This window comes from Lathyrus oleraceus, chromosome 3 (assembly GCF_024323335.1).
Source record: "Lathyrus oleraceus cultivar Zhongwan6 chromosome 3, CAAS_Psat_ZW6_1.0, whole genome shotgun sequence".
NCBI lineage: Eukaryota > Viridiplantae > Streptophyta > Magnoliopsida > Fabales > Fabaceae > Lathyrus > Lathyrus oleraceus.
The window spans coordinates 507,108,333-507,132,834 of record NC_066581.1 but is presented as its reverse complement, the minus strand read 5'-3'; the positions used below and the strand labels follow the sequence as shown (position 1 = coordinate 507,132,834).

Here is a 24,502-nt window from a genome sequence, read left to right as displayed (position 1 = left end):
TTTATAAATAACTTTAATTTAAGTTAGTTGATATATTTTATAGTTGATTTAAATTAATAGAGTTGAGTTTGATATGTTTTAGAGTTGATTTGAATTAAGAGGGTTGGATGTTGATGAGTTAAGGTTCAGATGTGATACAAACCAATGTTTAGCCAAAAAAGGCAGTGACTAATGTGTTAATGAGTTGAGTTTGAGTATATTGATATGCTTAGAGTTGGAGTTGAAGGTATTTGTGATTTTATAGTTGGAATTGAGTTCTACATAGTTAAAAGAGTTGAGCTTTTAGTTATTTAATATATTAGAGTTATGTTTGATAATCAAATGAGTTGAAAATGAGTTACATTGATGTGATTGGAGTGTTATGTGAATCAATAATATTGAAATTGAGTTATCTGGAGGGTTATGAGTTAACCATGTTAAAGGTGAGGGTTATGAGTTTACTCTATTGATGAGTATTGTTGAGCAAATATGTTAATAATTTCCCTGTTGGTGAGTAATGTTGAATAAATATATAATTATATGTTGTTGAGGTGTAATTACATATATATTGTTGAGTTATAATTATATGCATATGTTGAAAAGTGTAGTTAGATAAAAACTAGTGTAGTGCCCATAATGGACGATGTTTACAGTTCGAAGAGAAACTAGTGATGATTGTTGCACTTGCATGTTGTTGTTGCGTATCATGCATTATATGTGTCAATGATAGATGTACATATCTCAGTCCAGTGACGAGGCTCTGGTTTAGAAGAGGAGACCAATGGCGTGTCGGGGTTCAAAGGGGAACCATCAGTGAGTGGACAAAATTAGTAACTCTGATGAATTATGTTGCTATTTCTTATTATGATGTTGTCGAAGATGTATGTTAAGCATGTGTAACACCTATATTCAAGAAATTATCTGTTTATCTTGTATAAATAAAGAGTTGGGGTTTTATGATGTTACATCCTCCGTGATAAGGTGACTCGCTTTCTACTGAGAAATCCGTTTAGCATACCGAGAACCATGTCTAAATTACACATGCCACAAAAGTGGGTAACACACACTTTTATCTACTTTTCTATAAAAAAATCTTAAATAATCTCGTAATCAAACATTGGATGATCATTGGGGGTGAGTCTAGATAGACAACCACAAACCTTGTGTCATATCTTTATTATTTACTAATTTCAATTTCAATCTGCTTCAAACAAAAAAATTTACGATCACTTTAGATAAAAAAACTAAGAATAGAAATTCGATAATCATACATCTCTCTGTGTGTTCAATATTTTTGTAATACTTGACACAACTGTGTACTTACGGTTCACACATGTCAGTTACATATCTTTATATCTCCATATAAGGGAAACTCTCCCTAATCAGACAAAGAACTCACATCAATCAAAGTATGTTCTAAACCACACTCATGAAAGCCGAGATGATCCCCAATAAATCCCAATCCATACAATCACCTGAAAGATCTTTATTCATATTCTTTGTCCTAAGTGATGCAAACTACATAATAAGAAGCTCTACGAAGAAGAGTCGAATTCAAACAAGATATGATAAATGAGAAAGTTTAGACACAAACACTCCTTGCAGAGAATACCAACAAAAAAAGAAATGTCCTAAAAAAGAAATAGAGATATTAAATAACCACTATTTAGGAAACCCTCAAAAAAGGGACAAGAGTAAGAGAAAATGTTAGCTTTATCTTAAAGAAGATGGATCGATCGATCATGCATGCCAAGTGCCAATGAATAAAATTATATGAAATTGAATGAAGCTGGAATGGAGTAATTCACATGAAAATATGATAAGAAAAATAAGAAATAAACTCTTTTGCAGTTCGCTAATGGAAGAAAGGGTCAAAATGATGCTTCAAATGCATCAATAAGCTACTCACTCACTGAGGATTGGACGATCAACTATGCACCACCAATAGTTGGGGTTTTCTTAAGAAATGGTTAAAAGTACTCAAATGCTCTAAGGAAGAGGAAAAATCATCACCAACTAGCATATGTACACATGTCAGTCGTTTCCAGAAAAACCTTACCTATTACAAGGGAATTATTAAAGGAGAATGTTCCCAATGGCAGTGACAATCCATCAAAGACATTCATGTATCTAAAACTAGTGGTCACGTAGTAACATGTATTACAAACCCTCGTCATGTAAAGCAGAAACAAGGGCTTGAGGGGAAAATGTTATGAGCCATTTACAAAGTGTAGATGTTTGATTGGCTGAATTTTATGGTAAAACACTAGCTATACTCTGACGTCTTGACTGATGTTATGACATGCTTTGTAGATGTTTGATTGGCTCATTTTGTGTTAAAACATCTAACTGTACTCTGATGTCTTGACTTATGTCATGACATACTTGAGTAGTATGCTGCAGGTTTAGCTAATACAGGATTTACTGAATGTCAAACTAGATGTTATGACATTCATCCCTGACAGCAGATACTGAGGTATAGAATAGTTGGTTGTCTGTTATAACTCAGTATTTAATTCAGTCTGTTTATCAAGGGAATAACAGACCTGGCATAAGGCCTACTGTCTGAATGTCAAACTAGATGTTATGACATTCATCAGTGACAACATATACTGAATAATAGGCAGGTTGGTTTTTCTGCTCCAGTTCAGTATGTATTTTAGTCTGTTTATCAGGAGGATAACAGACCTGGCATAAGGCTCATTGTCTAAATGTCAAACTGGATGTTATGACATTTATTTCTGTCAGCTGATACTGAAGTATAGACTGGTTGGTCTTTTATAGTACAACATTAAGTACAGTCTGTTTTCAGGAGAATAACAGACCTAGCATATGGTCTATGATCTGGACGTCAAACTGAATGTTGTGACATTCATTCCTGACAGCATATGCTAAATTGTAGGATGGTTAATTTTTCTGTTTCAGTATTTTTCTCAGGCTATTCTTCAGGAATCCAACACCTGAGCTAAAATCCAGGAAACTAACAACTGAGCTACAATTAATGAACCTAACAAATAGCCTATTTGTTAGCACCCTAATATGTGGAAATTAGGTTAACTTGCTTAACCTTAATTTTAGGAAATACAAGTACAAGGCCCAAGTGCTGCAATATAAAAGGATGGCAATCCTTCTTTCAGGACTCGGGGGTTTTAGGCGTGAAGATTTTATTGTTCCATCATACTTCACTGCTGTATTTTATGTGTGTCTTGTATTAGGTGTATCTTGTGAGCCAAGCAATTATCACCTAGATGATTGCATTAGACTAGGGAGTTCATTGAGTTGTAAGTGTTGTGTCACTCTAAGCTTTTAAGCGTGAGTGTTGTGTATCTTGATTAAAGTTGTTAAGCACAATGAAGAGTTGTTTGAAGTGTAACTTCACCATTAACTTTAATTCAATTAAAGGTTGTAATCACTGAGGTGATTGAGGGGGAGTGAGTAGGAACTCTGGTCTTAGTTTAAGATTGAAATTGCATTGGGTAGGTATTAAGTGATAGGATTAAACAGGTGGTTTAAGGCCTGAATTAATACTGCTAATAGTGGATTTCCTCCCTGGCTTGGTAGCCCCCAGACGTAGGTGTGTGTGACACCGAACTGGGTAAACAATTCCTTGTGTTATTTACTGCACTTATATTTACCTGCTGTTTACATTCCTGTCTGCGCAGAATCGGATGTCATAACATCCTGTGTGACATCGGTAGTCTGTTAACTAGAATTTCAATTGGCATCAGAGCAGGCACCCTGCCTGTTAATTTCTGGGTGAGATCTAGGGACGTTACTTTCTAGTACCATGGACAAGGATGTAGGATACTCAAATAGACCACCCATGTTGGATGGTTCTAACTATGATGACTGGAAACCTCGTATGACAGCCTTCTTGAGGTCTCTAGATAGCAAGGTCTGGAGAGTTGTCAACAAAGGATGGGAACATCCAACGAAGACAGGTAAAGATGGAAGCATTATGCAAATTCCTGAAGAAGAGTGGGACAAGGAGCAAGAGGCACTAGCCCTTGGAAACTCTAAGGCCTTGAATGCACTGTTCCATGGAATAAATAAGAACATTTTCAGATTGGTGCATCACTGTGAACGGGCTAAAGAAGTTTGGGATACTCTCAAAACAACTCATGAAGGTACCTCCAAGGTGAGGATGTCTAAACTTCAGATGCTGACCACCAAGTTTGAAAATCTGAGGATGAAAGAGGAAGAGACTATTCATGACTTCCACATGAATATTCTTGAAATTGCCAACACTTCTGGTGGCTTAGGAGAGAAAATGGCTGAAGAAAAACTTGTAAGAAAGATTCTCAGATCATTGCCAAAGAGATTTGCCATGAAGGTCACTGCCATAGAAGAGGCTCAAGACATTTGCAACATGAAGGTTGATGAGCTTATTGGTTCCCTCCAAACTTTTGAAATGGGCTTGTGTGAGAATGTTGAAAAGAAGAACAAAAGCATAGCTTTTGTATCAAATACTGAAGAGGATTCAGAAGAAGGGAGTACTGGAGGTGATGAAAGCATATCAGAAGCCATAGCCATGCTTGGGAGACAGTTCAACTAGTTCATAAAGAAGATTGATCAAAAAGGTAGACCTAATGTCAAGAACATTTCGTCTGACATCAGGAAAAGATCAACATCTGAAGAAAAGTTCAACCAAGGCAAGGGAATCCAGTGTCATGGATGTGAAGGTTTTGGACACGTTAGAGCTGAATGTCCTACTTACCTCAAGATGCAAAAGAAGGGGCTATCTGTCACCTGGTCTGAAGGAGATTCTGAGAGTGAATCTGAAGGAGAACTGCTAAACATGTCACTGCACTAACCAATGTTTGTGCCTCTGATGATGACTCAAGTGGAGATGAACTAACTTTTGATGAACTTGCTGCTTCATATAAAGAGCTATGTGTCAAAAGTGCAGAAGTATGTGTACAAGGAGAAAAACAGAAGAAACTCATCAAGGAGCTGGAGGATAAGAAAAGGAGGCTTCTGACAGTCATAGATGGTCTAAATGGTGAGATAACCTTGCTGATCTCCAAGCTAGATCAAATGACAAAATCCATCAGAATGCTAAATAAAGGAACTGACACGTTGGAAGAGATCCTAAAGGTGGGACAGAAGTCGGGAACCATGTCTGGTTTAGGCTTTGTGAAGAAATCCTCTGCTGAACTCAAACGCTTAAAGGCTGAAGTTCAAAAATTCAAGCAGAAGTCACAACCAATGTCTCAACATCAGGGAACCAGGATGAGTAACCATCTGAAGAAGAAATTTCAGAGATGGAGATGTCACTACTGTGGTAGATTTGGTCATATAAAAGCCTTCTGCTACAGGTTGCATGGTTATCCTAACCAAACCCCTCATGTCAGACCTAAGCATAAGGCATATAAGCATAATGCCCCCATCAAGAAACGACAATGGGTTGCTAGGTTAGCTCATACAGCTCTAAGGGCATCTACCAGAGAAGACTGGTACTTTGATAGTGGTTGCTCAAGACATATGACTGGTATTGAGAATTTACTGGTGGATATACAACCTCACACTACCAGTTATGTGACCTTTGGTGATGGTGCTAAAGGAAGAATCAAAGGTGTGGGTAAGCTGGACAGTTCTGGAGTTCCAGAACTGAATAATGTGCTGTTAGTAAAAGGACTAACTGCTAATCTCATCAGCATAAGCCAGCTGTGTGATCAAGGGTTCTATGTTCAGTTCATTAAGGAGCTATGTGTGGTGAAGAATGGAGATAATCAGGAAGTTATGAGAGGATCCAGATCCAAAGATAACTGCTATCTATGGGAACCTAAAGTCTCAAACTACTCCTCAATTTTCTCCTCAGCCAAGGAAGAACAGGAGGTGAAGCTGTGGCATAGACGTCTTGGTCATCTTCATTTAAGGGGAATGAAAAAGATCATATCTAAGGAAGCAGTTAGAGGAATTCCAAAGTTGCTTATTGATGAAGGCAGAGTCTGTGGAGAATGCCAAGTTGGCAAGCAAACCAAGATTTCACATCCTAAGCTGAGACATCCTACAACATCCAAAACTCTGGAACTTTTGCACATGGACTTAATGGGACCTATGCAGGTTGAAAGTTTGGGTGGAAAGAGATATGCCTATGTGGTTGTTGATGACCATTCCAGATACACATGGATAAGCTTCATCAGAGAAAAATCAGATGCATTTGATGTTTTCAAAGACTTATGCATCAGACTTCAAAGAGAAAAGGATAGTTGTGTTGTCCGAATTAGGAGTGACCATGGGATGGAGTTTAAAAATTCCAAGTTTGATGAGTTCTTCTCATCTGAAGGAATAAGTCATGAGTTTTCCTCACCTATTACTCCTCAGCAAAATGGGATAGTTGAAAGGAAAAACAGAACTATTCAAGAATCTTCCAGAGCTATGATCCATGCAAAGAAGCTTCCTATGCATTTTTGGGGTGAAGCTATGAATACAACTTGCTATGTTCACAATAGAGTTACCTTGAGAAAAGGAACATCTTCCACTCTGTATGAAATATGGAAAGGCAGAAAACCCAATGTGAAGTATTTTCATATCTTTGGAAGCAAATGTTACATTCTTACAGATCGTGAACAGAGAAGGAAAATGGACCCCAAAAGTGATGAGGGTATATTCCTAGGATACTCAACTAACAACAGAGCCTACAGAGTGTTCAACTCTAGAACCAATGTCTTGATGGAATTCATAAATGTGATTGTGGATGATAAAGAGGAAGGAGAAAATGCCATAGAGGATGTTGGAACATTCCTTGAGACTTCAACAGACATACTAGTCAAGACAGAAGAGGTACAGGAAACTCCTCCTGAATGTGAGGTAGATGCATCTAACAAGGTGCCTTCTATCAGAATTCAGAAAGACCAACCTAAGGATCTTATCATAGGGGATCCCAATAGTGGTGTGACTACCAGATCAAGGGAGAATAGCTCAAATTCCTGTTTTGTATCCAAGGTTGAACCAAAAAATGTGAAAGAAGCCCTGACTGATGAATATTGGATCAATGCCATGCAAGATGAATTGGAGCAGTTCAAAAGGAATGAAGTATGGGAGTTAGTTCCACGACCTGAAGGGACTAACATCATTGGTACCAAGTGGATCTACAAGAACAAGTCTGATGAGAAAGGAGTAATCACTAGAAATAAAGCAAGACTAGTGGCACAAGGATATACTCAAGTTGAAGGGGTTGATTTTGATGAGACTTTTGCACTAGTTGCAAGGCTTGAGTAAATAAGATTGTTGTTAGGTGTTTCCTGCATTCTGAAGTTCAAATTGTTCCAAATGGATGTGAAGAATGCCTTTTTAAATGGCTACTTGCATGAAGAAGTCTATGTGGAACAACCTAAAGGGTTATGTGATCCTAACCTGCCAAAACATGTGTACAAGTTAAGGAAAGCTTTGTATGGGTTGAAGCAAGCTCCCAAAGCTTGGTATGAAAGGTTGACTAAATTTCTAACCTCTAATGGGTACAGAAAAGGAGGGATAGATAAGACCTTGTTTGTGAAGGATGAAGATGGCAAAATCATGATTGGCCAAATTTATGTGGATGATATTGTCTTTGGTGGAATGTCAGAGCAAATGGTGAAACATTTTGTTCACCAGATGCAATCTGAGTTTGAAATGAGTCTGGTTGGGGAATTGACTTATTTTCTTGGACTGCAAGTTAACCAAATGGAGGATTTTATGTTTCTCTCCCAAAGCAAATATGCCAAGAACATAGTTAAGAAGTTTGGTATGGATAATGCTAGTCACAAAAGAACTCCTGCACCTACTCATTTAAAATTAACTAAAGATGAAGGAGGTTCTAGTGTTGATCAATGCTTATATAGAAGCATGATAGGTAGTCTACTATATCTAACTGCCAGTAGACCTGATATTGCATATACAGTTGGTGTGTGTGCTAGATACCAAGCAGAACCCAAAGTGAGCCACTTAAATCAAGTCAAGAGGATTCTCAAGTATGTCAATGGGACTTGTGACTATGGTATGCTATACTCTCATGGCTCTGAGCCTGTCTTATCTGGGTATTGTGATGATGATTGGGCTGGGAGTGCTGATGACAGAAAAAGCACATCAGGAGGATGTTTCTTCTAGGGAAACAATCTCATATCATGGTTTAGCAAGAAACAGAATTGTGTATCACTGTCCACTGCAGAGGCTGAGTACATAGCAGCTGGAAGCAGTTGTTCCTAACTGGTGTGGATGAAACAGATGCTGACTGAGTACAATGTCTCTCAGAATGTCATGACATTGTTCTGTGACAATCTCAGTGCCATCAGTATTTCAAAGAATCCCATCCAACACAGCAGGACCAAACATATTGACATTAGACATCACTTCATCAGAGATCTGGTGGAAGACAAAGTGATTACCTTGGAACATGTAGCTACTGAACTACAACTTGCTGACATATTCACAAAGGCTTTGGATGCTACTCAGTTTGAAAATTTAAGGGGCAAATTGGGAATATGCCTTTCTGAGGATTTATAGCAACCAAGGATGTTTGGAATGTATTGTTTAATATTTCTAACTATTAAACAATTGAAAGTGTGTTATGACTGGACACCAGATCACAACTATGTTACTTGCTGCAAGTATGGTAACAAGATGTTAAGGGGATATCCTAACATGAGACAGCCTATGTGCCTGCTAGAGTTCAAGAAAGTGTTCATGCAGGAGTGGTTCAAGATGTCAGACTCAAGATCATGGCATCTGATATGGGTGTACTGGCTGTGAAGACAGAGTGTGTGTCTACTTGATCAAAGCTGTGAAGCTAGATCAAGTGGATGTTGTCTTGATCAAGTCTGAGAAGCAAGATCAAGATTGGGTTTCTGACAAGTCTGTGTAATTTTGTTTTGTTTTGGTCTGTAATCTTTAAGTGTTGCTTTGCCAACATTTTTGACAAAAAGGGGGAGTAACACCTGTACCCCAGGACAACAGATTATTTGCTATGTGCTTGAACAGATATTGAAGATCCACTAATCCAGAGGTTGTGCTAATGTGTGAAGTTTTTATTTAACTTCTATGTGTGCTACTGTGTGAAGTTTTTATTTAACTTCTATGTGTGTTGAGTGTGTTGCTGTTCTGAGTGTATTAGCTATGGTATTACTGTGCTAGGATGTGTGTTTTCCGTTGCTATGAACTCTGTTGTGATGCCAAGTTGTTTTAGCCAAAAATTTGCCAAAGGGGGAGTTTGTAGATGTTTGATTGGCTGCATTTTGTGGTAAAACACTAGCTATACTCTGATGTCTTGACTGATGTCATGACATGCTTTGTAGATGTTTGATTGGCTGCATTTTGTGTTAAAACATCTAACTGTACTCTGATGTCTTGACTGATGTCATGACATACTTGAGTAGTATATGGTCTATGATCTGGACGTCAAACTGAATGTTGTGACATTCATTCCTAACAGCATATGCTAAATTGTAGGATGGTTAGTTTTTCTGTTTCAGTATTTTTCTCAGGCTATTCTTCAGGAATCCAACAGCTGAGCTAAAATCCAGGAAACTAACAACTGAGCTACAATTAATGAACCTAACAAATAGCCTATTTGTTAGAACCCTAATATGTGGAAATTAGGTTAACTTTCTTAACCTTAATTTTAGGAAATACAAGTACAAGGCCCAAGTGCTGCAATATAAAAGGATGGCAATCCTTCTTTCAGGACTCGGGGGTTTTAGGCGTGAAGATTTTATTGTTCCATCATACTTCACTGCTGTATTTTATGTGTGTCTTGTATTAGGTGTATCTTGTGAGCCAAGCAATTATCACCTAGATGATTGCATTGGACTAGGGTGTTCATTGAGTTGTAAGTCTTGTGTCACTCTAAGCTTTTAAGCGTGAGTGCTGTGTATCTTGATTAAAGCTGTTAAGCACAATCAAGAGTTGTTTGAAGTGTAACTTAACCATTAAATTTAATTCAATTAAAGGTTGTAATCACTGAGGTGATTGAGGGGGAGTGAGTAGGAACTCTGGTCTTAGTTTAAGATTGAAATTGCATTGGGTAGGTATTAAGTGATAGGATTAAACAGGTGGTTTAAGGCCTGAATTAATACTGCTAATAGTGGATTTTCTCCCTGGCTTGGTAGCCTCCAGACGTAGGTGTGTGTGACACCGAACTGGGTAAACAATTCCTTGTGTTATTTACTGCACTTATATTTACCTGCTGTTTACATTCCTGTCTGCGCAGAATCGGATGTCATAACATCCTGTGTGACATCGGTAGTCTGTTAACTAGAATTTCACAAAGCCCAAAGACAAAAGGCCCAATGATAAAGAAAAGTGGTATAACAAGTTTTTTAAATGGAAAAATACACAATTTCTCAAGTATTCAAGTTTATTCTCATTCAGGCATCACTCTTTCACTCTTTTACTAACTTTAGCGTTGGAGTATTAACCTTACAGGCCAATCCCCTCTCTGGCGGATTAAAAACTTGTGTCCACTGTAACAAACACTACTTCATTAATTCACTATCATTTATGGTTTCACTATGGAACATAAACTATCATTCATATATATATATATATATATATATATATATATATATATATATATATATATATATATATATATATATATATATATATATATATATATATATATATATATATATATATATATATATATATATATATATATATATATAATAAAATGAATGCCCATAATTTTAAGTATATAATTTAATTTCTAGATAAATTAAAAATAACTACTTTTTTACTTTATTTAACATAAATAATTGTGAGATATTAGATCAAACTCTAGTATGCTCGAAGGGTAGCTTCTTCGTTCGATAATTCGATATGACCGTAGGATGTCGTCGAAGTCTGTTCACATGTTGTAGTCGTAATATGCTAGGATTGTTAGCATATCGAATTGGCCATGTTTGTTATGCCAAATTATTTTAGTTAACTTGTTCTCTATGTTAGCTTGTGTAATGGGCCTGTGTAAAATCTCATTAGTTTAGTGTGTTAGTTTTCTTATAAATAGCGTACTAGTCTCTCATCATTGTATAATGCAAATTCTAATTAGGGCGAGAGAGGTTATTTGTTAATTTGTAACACTTGTAATCTTGTTCCCAAGAGAAAGTAAATAATAGAAGTTTATAACCAATTTCATTGTGTTATTCTTGCTTCCCTATTTTCTACCTTTGTGGGTTTCTTGCCAATCAAGAAACCGATTATACTTTGTTATTCCGACATCATTTTTCACAAAAAATGAGTGTGGTGAGCATGGAGAAGACGTCGTTAACAAGGTATGAGATTGAAAACTCACCGGGGTGAACGATTTCGGTCTGTGGAGGTTGAAGATGAAAGCTCTACTAGTTCAGTAGAGTTGTTTAAAAGCGTTGAAGGGAGCCGAAGCCATGAACGTTACGTTAATGGACAAATAAAAAATGACTATGGTAGAGAAAGCCTACAACGCCTTCTTATTGAGCCTAAGTGATAAGGTTCTTCGACAGGTTTCGAAGGAGACGATGCCGTCGGGGTTATGGGTGAAACTCAAAAGTTTGTACGTGACCAAATCGTTCGTCAATCGCCTCTACCTGAAGCAAGCTTTGTATTCATTCAAGATGAGTGGAGATAAAGTTATGGCTGAGTAGTTGGATATGTTCAACAAGCTGATTCTTAATCTTGAAAATAATAATGTAAAGATAGAGGATGAAGATCAAGCATTATTGTTGTTGTGTGTTTTTCCCAGATCACATGCTCACTATAAAGAAACTCTCTTGTATGGAAGAGAGTCTCTGACCTTTGAAGAAGTTCAATCATCCTTATATTCTAAGGATTTGAACAAACGAAAGGAGCATAAGCCATCTTAGATTGGTGAAGGCCTGTCAGTTAAGGCGAAATTCATAAAGAGAGATGGCAAGTTCGACAAGAAGAAGGGTAAAAGTCAGCAAAAGTCTTATAGTGATGATGCATATGGTATTCAATATTATCACTGTAAGAATGGGGTCATACAAGAAAAGTGTGCCCTGAACGCCTAAAAGATCATCAAGGTAAGCATAATGGAATAACAACCATTTTTCAAGATGATTTCAACTCATTTGATGTTCTTGTGGTTTCAAGCGGCGACTTAAGTAAAAAGTGTATTATGGATTCAGGTTTCACTTGGCCCATGAATCCAAAAAAAGACTTGTTCGAGGAACTATATGATCAAGATGGTGGATTTGTATTGCTTGGAAACAATAAAGCTTACAAGATTGCAGGTGTTGGGTCTGTGAGATTCAAGCTCCATGACAAGTCAATAAGGTTGTTGACTGAAGTCAGGTATGTACCTGATTTGAAGAGAAATTTGATTTCTCTTGGTGAATTCGACAAGAAAGCATATGTTTTCCAAGTAGAGAAAAGTATTATAAAAGTCATGAAGGGGTCAAAGGAAGTCTTAAGAGGAGTGAAGAAACAAGGCTTGTATACCCTTGAGGCTAAAGTTTCCAGTGGTTGTGCAGATGTTGCATCCATGTAACGTTTTTCGAAGATAGAAATTTGGCACATGAGATTGGACCACGTTAGTGAAAAGGGTTTGGTCGAATTGGGGAAAGAAAATCTACTTGGTGGAGACAAAATCGAAAAGCTAAAGTTTTATGAACCATGTGTACTTGGAAAATCTTGCAGAGTGAAGTTCAATAAAGGCAAACAAAGAACACATGGATCCATTGATTATATCCATGTTGATCTTTTGAGGACTGCAATATGCCCATCATATTCAGGAGCAAGGTATTTTCTATCCATATTTGATGATTATTCCAGAAAGTTATGGGTATTGATCTAGAAGACTAAGGATGAAACTTTTGAGAACTTCAAAAGTTGGAAGACTCTGGTCGAAAATCAGATTGGAAGAAAGGTTAAGAGGTTGGGAACCGACAATGTCCTTGAATTTTGCAATGAGGTGTTTGACAGTTTTTATGCAGCCTATGGTATTGCAAGGCACAAAACTACTGCAGGTACTCCCTAACAAAATGGTTTGGCTAAAAGGTTTAATCGAACCATTTTGGAAAGAGTTAGATACATGCAAGTTGTGTGGGGTTAAAGAATGTGTTTTGGGCAGAGACTATTTTGACAATAACATATATGATAAATAAATGTCCTTCAACTGTGTTAGATATGAGGACACCTGAAGAAGTTTGTTCAAGACATCCACCAGATCTCGATAAACCTAGAGTATTTGGCTGCATAGCCTATGCTCACATTAGGCAAGACAAGATCGAACCTAGAGCTCTGATATGCATGTTCATGAGATACCCTGAAGGGGTCAAAGCTTATAGGATATGGTGCCTAGAGCCAGGTCGTAGGAGGTGTATCACCAATCGAGATGTAGTTTTCAATGAAGCTGAGATGGCTTTCAAGAAAACTGATGACATTAGTCGAAGTACATAAATATCTGAAGAAGAGCTGGAACAGGAAGATATTCCTGTTGAGGTGGAGCATGTCGATGCTGAATTGCATATCCCATATCAAGTCAAAGAAGAAGCATAAGATGCTGAAGATACTGAGGAAGTTGAGGAAACTGTCGATGACTACCTGTTTGCAAGAGATAGGCCGAGAGGAGTCATCAAGCTACCTCAAAGACTTGGGTATGCAGATCTCATAGCTTATGCCTTAATCTCTGCAAGTGAGGTTCTAGATGAAGAACCTAGATACTATAAGGAAGTTAAGAGGAGTCAAAATAAGATTGAATGTCTAAATTCCATGGATGATGATATGAAGTCTCTTCATGATAACCACACTCGGGAACTGACCAAGAAACCTATTGGAGCCAGGTTAGTCAGCTGTAAGTGGATTTTCAAAGTTAAGGAAGGAATCAAATGAGTGACATCGAAGAGATACAAGGCGACATTGGTTGCAAGGGGTTTCACTTAGAAAGAAGGTTTCGACTTGAATGATGTGTTCTCTCCTGTTGTGAAGCACATGCCCATTAAAATGTTACTTGCCATGGTGGCACATTTCGACTTAGAATTGGAACAAATGAATGTGAAGATTGCTTTCTTGTATGGAGATCTAGATGAAACAATCCTGATGAGGCAACCTGAAGGGTATGCCGAAAAGGGAAAGGAAGATTATGTGTGCAACCTTAATTGATATTTATATGGACTGAAACAATATCCTCTAATGTGGAATAGGAGATCCGACAAGTTCATGGCACATATATGTTTCATTAGAAGTCAGTTCGACCACTGTGTTTACTTCAGATTTCGACATGGAAATTAATTTACGATTTTGTTGCTTTATATGGACGATATTCTCATAGCAAGCAATAATGTCGAGGATGTAATAAATATGAAGGCTGAACTCAATAAGGAATTCAATATGAAGGATTTGGGAGCTATATCCAAGATTCTTGGGATTGACATACGAAGAGACACAAAGTAGTCGAAATTATGATTATCTCAAGAGACATACCTACTTAAGATTCTCGACAAGTTTGGTATGTCGAACTTAAAGCCTGTCGTGACTCCGAAAACCCCTAAATTCAAGCTGAGTGCAGATCAGTATCCCAGTATTGAGGTTGAAAGAGCTTATATGAATAACATCCCATATGCTAACATAGTAGGTTCTTTGATGTATGCTATGGTATGTACTAGACCCGACATAGCATACGCAGTAAGTCTTATAAGCATATACATGGCAAATCCTGGAAAGGATCACTGGAAAGCATTGAAGTGTATTCTAAGGTACATAAATGGGTCTCTGAACAGAGTCCTGATTTATGGTGGAGCATGTGGTGAAAATAGTAAAGCAAAAATCGAAGGGTATGTCGACTCTGATTATGCAGGTTGTATGGATTCCAAAAAATCTATTTCTGGATATGTGTTCACTATGTTTGACACAACAATCAGTTGGAAGAAACACTTCAGAAGGTTGTTGCCTTATTAACCCCTGAAGCGGAATATATCGCCCTCACTGAAGTTATGAAAGAAGCATTGTGGCTTGAAGGTTTTGATAAGGAGCTGAAACTTCAAGGTTGAGTTACCACTGTTAAATCTGATAGTCAAAGTGCTATACACATGTCAAAGAATTTAGCCTATCATGAGCGAACCAAACACATCGATGTGAGGATGCTTTTTGTCAAAGGGGTAATCGAGCGTGGAGTAGTCCAAGTGCTGAAGGTTTTGACATATCACAATGTTGCTGATAAGACATTACCAAGTTGCATGTTTTTCCACTGTATGCAGTTGATAAAACTGCATGAAGAAAGCTAATTTGTTCCTTTGATGTTATAGAGTTTGTTCCAAGGTGGAGATTTGTGAGATATTAGATCGAACTTTAGTATGGTCGAATGGTAGCTTCTTGGTTAGACAATTCGACAGGACCTTAGCATGTCGTCGAAGTTTGTTCACATGTTGTAGTCGAAATATGCTAGGATTGTTAGCATGTCGAATTGACTCTATTTGTTATGTCTAATTGTGTAAGTTAATTTGTTCTCTAAGTTAGCTTGTGTAATGTGCATGTGTGTAAAAATCCATTAATTTAATGTATTAGTTTTCTTATAAATAACATACTAATCTCTCATAATTGTATAGTACAAATTCTAATTAGGGTGAGAGAGGTTATTTATTACTCTCTAATACTTGTAATATAGTTCCCAATAGAAAGTAAAAAATAATACTTTATAACTAATTTCATTGTGTTCTTTTTCTTCCCACTTTTCTACCCTTGTGAATTTCTTACCGATCAAAAAACTGATTATACTTTGTTATTCCAGCATCGTTTTTCATAATAATAATAATAATAATAATAATAATAATAATAATGATAATAATAATAATAACTTTTGTTTTTAATATTTATTATCACCAACTCTGATTTTTATTTATTTTTAATTAATAAGTTAAATAAAATATATTTAATCTAATTTTCATTCTAACTACTTTTGACAAATGGGAAACGGAAAGTACTTTACTACATTGATCTCTAAATACACGAGCCTCTTGTTTTATTTATTTTTTGACACTGAGCCTCTTGATAAAATCCTAAGAATAGATAAAGAAAATTTATAAAAGTATTAATTTTGTAATAATTATATTGTTTTCTTAAATTCATTCACAAGAAACAAAATTAGTATAAAGTATTTAATAAAGTGACATAACAAGAGACTCAATAGCTTTCTTGTATAAAAGACTATTGATAACTACCTACTGAATAAAGTTAACCAGTTTTGAAAATATTATATTTTGTCCTTAATTATTATTACCAAAATTTTAGTGACGTTTACTATAGCATATATATGTCTTCCATCCTTCTTATTTGATATTGTCCTAACATTTTCAAAGCTCTATTTGAAAATATTGTGTTTGTTAATATCATCATGAAGCCAGGAAGAATTATCTTACTCTTGGTGGCTTTGTTTGCTCTCTTCAGTCTCACCTATGGATCAGGTAACATTAATATTATTATTATTTTCTGTAAATCGTAACTCAGCTGATAAAAATTAATATTGTTAGATCGAACATTAATATTATGATTCGAATTCTGACTCTCATAATTGTAAATGTGTATAGATAAAAAATATATGATATTTTGATCAGATTATTTTTTCCTATATTGTTTGACATGTAGGTCAAGAAGAACCTAATATCAAGTTTTGCCCTAGACTTCTTAAAGGATTGAGTGGTGATTGTCTGCATGCTCAACGTGACTGCAATGATGAATTCAATGCAAGATATAAAGGTGCACAAGCTCGTCGTTGTAGATGTGACACTACTGCTAATACTCACACATGCTCATGTTGTATAGTTTGTGGATTAAATGAGCATGAGAATGACTTTCCTTTTGTAAGCAAAGATGATTTTATCCCCGAATGCTAAAAAAATTAAGGAGTTAAATTAATAATAACCTCATATCTTAATTTATGAGGTTTTATATTTTGGGTCTCAGATCTTAGATTTTATTTTTTCTGTCCATTTTGAAATTTGAAATTTGATTGAATAATGACAAACTTTGAAGTGATTTAAGAAGCAGAAAGTAAATCATTTTTAAAAAAATTGGAAAATGGAGAAATTATTATTATCGACTATTTTACATGCAATTCGTTTAGTTTGTTAATCAATTGTATGTTTTTTAACAAAGTCATTTAATCTATTGTCAATATCAAAGTGGGAATCAAAACTTATAACTAATGATACTTAGTTACTTGATTAATATATAGGTATATTTCTATTTCAATATAAAATTTATACATAAATAAAAGATAAACGAACAATAAATTGTTATTCTTTAAAAGTAATCGAACAATAAACTGCTATTTATTTTATTAATTAAATAAAAATGAGATTATTATTTTGTTGGATTTTGACTCCCTTCCTATGTGGAGAAAGACCCAAATTTAATTAGCTCATTTGTCTAACTTATTTAAGTGGAGAGGATTAATTTAGGGTTGAGAGAGCTAGAGAGAAAATTAGAATTCAAAAGAGAGAAAAGAGCACATAAACCCATTCTCGTTTTTCTGCAACCAATCTCATTAAATCGACGATTCCCGATTTGTTAACCGTCGGATCGAGCTCAAATTTGGAGGAAAGGTTTATAACACATGTATCTAACTTTTGACAGTACATAAATTAAAAAAAAAACATCTGAGATGGGAGTTATCTGCTTTACACTGAAGTTGCAGATTTGAGAAATTTTTCAGTTTTTGATTCTTATTTGTTAACTAGTTTGCTTTGTGATTTGTGGATGTTAACACTGGTTTCTGAATCACTTTAAGACTCTCTTGTACCCTTAATTGATTATAGTGGAGTTATTTCTTTGGTCTGGACGACTCATGATTTTTACTCTCATATTGAGGGGTTTTCCACGTTAAAAATATCGGTGTTCTTTTGTGCTTTTATCTGTTTGATTTACCATCTTATATTTGTTGTTGATGCTCAAGGTTCCTATAAATCTAGGGAATTCTATACCCGTTGTGTATTGGTCTGCTATTGTATCTTAATTTTCCATCAGAGTGGCATCAGAGCTCTTGGTTAAGAGCTATTTTACTTGTTTCAATGATGAAGTCAAATACAAAGATGTTGATGGTATTGTTGAATGGTTCTAATTACCATTTATAGAAGGGCAAGATGAAAGACTTATTATTTATGAAGAAATTACAATTATCGGTTTTAGTTCCGCAAAGCTGGATTCTGTGTCTGATGAAGAATGTGAGTTTGAACATCAACATGTATGTCATTTTATTCGACAATAAGTAGAAAATAATTTTTATAGTCATATTGATAATGAGACACATGCAAAAACTTTGTGTGAGAAGATAGATTCCTTGTACGTCTCTAAATCAGGAAATACTAAATTGTTCTTGTTGAATAGCATCATAAGTTTGAAGTATAAGACGAGACTTCTATTTCAGCTTGAGTGAATTTCAAGGGCTCCTTGATCAGATGTCAGGAATGAGTATCAAATTTGATGATGAACTTTTGAGACTATTTCTCTTGCTATCTTTACTAGAGTCTTGGGAGACGTTTCAGGTTTCTATCACAATTTCTTCTCCTAGAGATGTTGTTTATTTGAAAACGGCTAAGGGTGGTATTCTTAATGAGGATATGAGAAGGAAGGCACAAGGTCCTTCATCTCAAGCCGAGGTACTTGTCACTAAAAATAGGAGGAGAAGTCATAAAAAAGGAACCAAATAATGGTAGAGAGAATATCAGAAGCAAGTTCAAGCCGCGATACAAGAATATGGAGTGTAATTATTGTCACAAGACATGACACATACAAAAGTATTGCTATCAGTGAAAAAAGAGACTACAAAGGCAAGAAGGGTAATTATAAACAAATAGATCATGAAGATCATGATGATGATCGTGTTACTACTGCTACTACTAATGATCTTGTTATTTTCTGTGATCATGAGTCTGTTAATCTTATATCAGACGAGAGCATATGGATAGTTAATTGTGGTGCTTCATTGCATGTTCCACCAAGGAAGAATTTCTTCACATATTATACTTCTGGTGATTTTGGAGTGTTTAAGATGGGTAATGATGGTGTATCTAAGGTATTTGGTGTTGGTGATGTTTGCTTGCAAACCAACATGGGGATGCAATTGTTGCTTAGGGGTGTCAAACATGCTCCAGATGTACACTTTAATTTGATCGTTGTGCATATACTAGATGATTATGGTTATGATAATCACTTTGGTTCTGGAAAGTGAAAATTCAACAAAGGTAACTTGGTTGTGGCTAGAGGGGAAAAACTTTCTACTGTATTGGGCAAAAGCTTTGGTTTCTAGGAACAGTGTGAATGCTATCGACACGGAAGCATCTTTGTGGCACTGAAGACTTAGTTATATTAGTGAAAATGGGCTTACTATTTTTGCCAAAAAGGATGTTCTTCTTAGATTAAAGAATGTGGATTTGGAGAAGCGTTCTCATTGGATGGCTGGTAAAAAGACTAGAGTATCTTTCATAAGACATCCTCCCTCAAGGAAGTCAAAGTTGCTTCAATTGGTACATTATGGTGTTTGTGGTCCATTAAAGGTAAAATTCCTTAGTGGTGCATTTTATTTTGTTACCTTTATTGATGAGTGCTCCAGGAAACTATGGGTTTATGCCTGAAGATAAATGACCAAGTGTTGAAAAAGTTTAAAGAATTCCATGCTTTGGTTGAGAGGCAGACATGGGAGAAGCTGAAATGTGTTCGTTCAGACAATGGTATTACACATAAAAAGACACCTCCTAAAACTCCTCAATTAAATAGTTTAGCAGAGAGGATGAATCAAACACTAATTGAGAGAGTAAGGTGTATTCTCTTTGAAGCTAAGTTTCCTAATCATTATTGGGGCGAGGCACTTTATAGGGAAATGCATGTTCTTAATCTCACTCATACTGTTGCTTTAAACAGTGAAGTTTCAAACAAAATTTGGTTTGGAAAGAATGTCAAGTATGATCATTTTAGAGTTTTTGGTTGTAAGGCTTTTGTGCATATTCCAAAGGATGAAAGATCCAAGTTGGATGCAAAGTCAAAATAATGTATCTTCATTGACTATGGGCAAGATGAGTTTGGTTACAGGTTGAATGATCCTATAGGGAAGAAGCTTATTAGAAGCCGTGATATGGTGTTTATGAAAGACCAAACTATTAAAGAGGTTGATAAGGTAGAGAAGGTTACATCCAAGAAAGATATCAGTTTTTCTAATGTTGATCAAATTCGGTTACCTAGTCATAATCTGGATGCTATTGGTGGTGATAATCACAATGGTGAGCCATATGATTGTTTTGATGATCAAATACTTGGAGATGAGGTAAGTATTACAACTAATGATGGTGAATGGGAGAGCGATATGTCACAACATGAGAATCTTAGTGAAGCTCCAGAATCATCTCAAGTTCAACTTAGGAGGTACAACAAGCAGAGACAACCTTCTACAACGTATTATTCTGATGAGCATGTGATGTTAACTAATGAGGGTGAACCCGAGTGTTTTCAAGAGGCCATGGAAAGTGATGAAAATCAAAAGTGGGTGGATGCAATGCATGATGAGATGGAATCATTGCATGATAATCAAACTTATGATTTAATGAAGCTTCCTAAAGGCAAAAGGGCTTTGGAAAATAGATGGATTTATAGAGTTAAACATGAGAGCAACTCTAAGTCTCCAAGATATAAAACCAGATTAGTGGTGAAAGGTTTCCTCCAAAGAAAGGGTGTTGATTTTAATGATATTTTCTCACCTGTTGTAAAGATGTCATCACTTAGAACCTTGTTGAGTTTGACTACCCATCTTGATTTAGAGGTTGAACAAATGGATGTGAAAACGAATTTCCTTCATTTTGATTTGGAGGAAAAGATCTACATGAAAAAACCCGATTGTTTTCAAGTTAAAGGTAAATAAGATCATGTGTGTAGATTGAGAAAAAGTTTATATGGGTTGAAGCAAGCTTCAAGGCAGTGGTACAAGAAGTTTGAGTTTGTTATATGTGATTAAGGATACCAGAAGACTACTTAAAATCATTGCGTCTTTGTTAGAAAATTTTCTAACAATGAATTCATTATCCTGTTGTTATATGTTGATGATATGCTTATTATAGGGAAACATATTTCTAACATTAATAGGTTGAATAAGAAATTGGGATGCCATGAAATACATGTGAGAAACTAAACAATTCTTGGCATTAGAATCATGTGTGACATAAAAGAGAAGAAACTTTGGATGTCACATGAACATTATATCAAAAGAGTGTTGCAAAGATTCAAAATGGAAAGTTCTAAGGCGATAAGCACTCCTCTCACTACTTATTTCAAGTTGAGTTCTAATCAAAGTCCTTCAAGTGAAGATGATGTGTTTGATATGAAACGTGTTCCTTATGTGTCTGTTATGGGTAGTTTGATGTATGAAATGGTGTGTACAAGACCAGATATAACACATGTAGTTGGTACAATTAATAGATTTTTTTCAAATCCAGGTAGAGAGCATTGGAATGTTGTAAAATGGATTTTAAGGTATCTTCACGATGCTACTTTTGAGAGGCTTTGTTTTAGAGGCGATAAGCCTACTATAGAGGGGTACTCTGAATCTGATGTGGCTAGAGACATTGACTCTAGAAAGTCCACTTCAGGTTACATGATTAAATTTACAGGGGGAGTTGTGGCTTGGCAGTCCATATTGCAAAAATGTGTAGCATTGTTTACTACAAAGGCTAAGTTCATTGCAATTACTGAAGCATACAAAGAGTTACTATGGTTAAATAAATTTTTGCAGGAGCTTGGGTTTGTTCAAGACAAATATGTGTTATTTGTTGATAGTCAAAGCGCTATTCATCTTGGTAAGAATCTGACTTTTCATAATTGGTCCAAACACATTGAGGTGACATATCATTGAATACGTGATATTTTGGATGATAAGTTGTTGGAGTTAGTTAAAGTTCACATAGATGATAATGGTTATGATATGATGACTAAAGCATTAACAATAGGGAAATTTAAAGCTTGTTGTGATATTGACGGTTTTGCTATTTCCTCCACATAGTTGTGTGGGGGAGATTTGTTGGGTTTTTGCTCCTTTTGTTGGAACAAGATTTGTTCATACCCTTAAAAGGTTTTCATGATAAAAAAGTATTTAAAGAACAATAGGGTTTACTAATGATTTTTTAAGTGTGCAGGATCAAAATACATTAACCTTGATATAAATCAAGTTAATCACTTAGAAGATTAATTAAAGAGAAGAAAAGTTATTCTAAATCTGAAAGATCAAAACCAAGATTTCAGACTATGAAGAGTCAACTCAAGTCTTTCAGATGATGAACCTAAAGCTTACTTGATATTCAAAGATCAACATGGTTCTGAAGACTTGAGTAGTTTGAAGCAAGAAGACTCTATCATAAGGAATGCCTCTGCAATTTCTGGACAAGCTTCATCAGCGGGTCTGAAGATTCTGCTTCATAGGAAGTTTGTCTATATCAAGTCAGCAACTCTGAAAGTGTTCACCCAAATTAGTTATGATCAAAACTCTGATAAAAGGAAAACTCAAAACATGTAAACTCAAGACTTTGTAGTCTCATTCCAACCAGGTTCTGAAGGCATACTTCAACTTCTGATCATGCTTTAACTAATTCTATAAAAATCCCCTAATTCAGGAAGTTAAGTATATAGACAACAAAGACTCGGATCAAGCTTCAACAAACGTCTACAGAAAGTCTTTGGTCATAAGTTATCTAAAGAAGATCACATGACAACGGTACACTACTTTATGTCAAATCAAGCATAAAGTAATGTTGTCAGAATCTTATCTCTCCAATGTTCTGAAGTCTGATATGCTCCTCTCAATGTCTTTATGCTAGTTGGGTTTATAGCTCAGTTTATAGTTCACTAGCTAAAGACCTTTAATGGCTACTTGTACCATGCATAGTTTCAATCTTCAACAGATCTATTCTCATCATCTATTTAAAAATAAGATTGAAGACATTCAAAAATACAGAGATATATATACATAGAGAATGTATAGGGTTTAAGTATATGTGAATGTGTTCACAAAGCTATGATACCAGTTCACATTATGGATTGACAGAGATTGTGTTACACAGAAAACATAGGCAAAGTAAACACACACAAAATGGGAAATATAACTAGAAGAATTAAGTGTTTGTGAGAGTAGAGTAAGATATATTCACATATAACTTAAAGAAAGATTATGTGAATATGATCTATAAAAATCAATAGAACAGAAAGGCACAACAAAAAAGAAAATATGTGCAAGAAGAGAGAAGAAGAATGAAGACTTCATTCTTCTACACTTAGGAGCAATCAATTTCTAATCTGCCATTGAATGTAAAACCTTTGTGTATCTGCTTAACTAAGAAGCACACATTTAACACAAGGTTAGTACTAGATTCTATTGTTAACAGAATCTGAAGACTCTCTAGCTTTCATACTTAGAGTAAGTCTCTTTCTAATGATTTAGCATTGAAGTCTCGTGCTTGAGGGTAGAGAAAGAAGTATCTTTCTGGATAGGTTGAGCATTGAAGTCTCATGTTTGAGGGCAGAGCAAGAAGTCTCTTTTTGGATAGATTGAGCATTGAAGTCTCATGCTTGAGGAAAGAGCAAGAAGTCTCTTTCTGTGGGATTGAGCAGGAAGTTTTGGACAGGTGGTTCAGGCAATGACGTCACTTGCTTTAGGGCTTGAGCATAAGTCACTTTCTAGTTTGATTGAGAAAATTGTAATCTGTTGATTATAGTGAAAATATCTTATGCTGCAAGGGGACTGGACTACTCTATGGTTGAGAGGAACCATTATATATTGTGTGTCTCTCTATTTATTTCTGCATTTATATTCTGCTATGCAACAAACTCTGAAGTCAGATTTCGATATGATTCAAACTCTTGCTTGAATCAGAATCTGAGCTTGACATCTCAGGTTCTGAAACGGGTTTAAGAAAAAGAAGTAAACTTTCCAATACATAATTCAACCCCCCAATCTTGTGTATTTTTCTCACCTTCGATTTGTATCAGAGCCTGGTTATGCTCTTTCTTCACTTAACAACGAACATAAAAGATCTGATGAGAAAAACGTTTTAGTCAGTGGTTCGTCTTTCAATGAAGTTTCCTTCATATGTCAAAGAATGGAAACTACAAAAGATAAAGAAATATGAACTGAAGAGATCAAGAAACTTGTTTCTACTCTTAGTCATTGATCAATGCATTTTGATGCACGTTCTTCCATGTTTGTACTTAAGCATTTCTTCAATTTGCTTTGATTATTTTTATGTTTTAATGTGTTTTCATAATTTATTTTATTTTTGCACTTATTTAATTTTCGTATGTAATTTTCAGCATTAGCAGCTTTTGTGAGAAAAATCATATCTTGAGCTAGGAGTATCAGATTGAGGCGTGCTACCAGTCGTTGGAAAGATAAGAGAAAGGGCTACAACTTTCGTGTTGAAGACAAAAGCTGATTCGGAGTGAAGACGTCTCAAATAATTCGTTGAAGTTTCGTACTTTAGGAAATAATTTCTTTTGGGCCATTTGTTGGGCCAAATTTAGGTTTTCCGGCCCAGTTTGAATTATAAGTGAAACCCTTATTCTGTTTAAAAGGGAAGCCGCG

At 35.6% G+C, this 24,502-nt stretch overlaps 1 protein-coding gene across 1 annotated transcript; it reads left to right on the top strand.

Annotated features, from left to right (window-relative positions):
* The first annotated feature begins 16,129 nt into the window (after positions 1–16,129).
* Positions 16,130–16,838, top strand: LOC127128430 (uncharacterized). The gene is made up of 2 exons (XM_051057725.1): positions 16,130–16,352; positions 16,534–16,838. Exons 1-2 carry the CDS (start codon positions 16,283–16,285, stop codon positions 16,779–16,781), a joined length of 318 nt encoding a protein of 105 aa, XP_050913682.1. The 5' UTR covers positions 16,130–16,282; the 3' UTR covers positions 16,782–16,838.
* Positions 16,839–24,502: the final 7,664 nt, after the last annotated feature.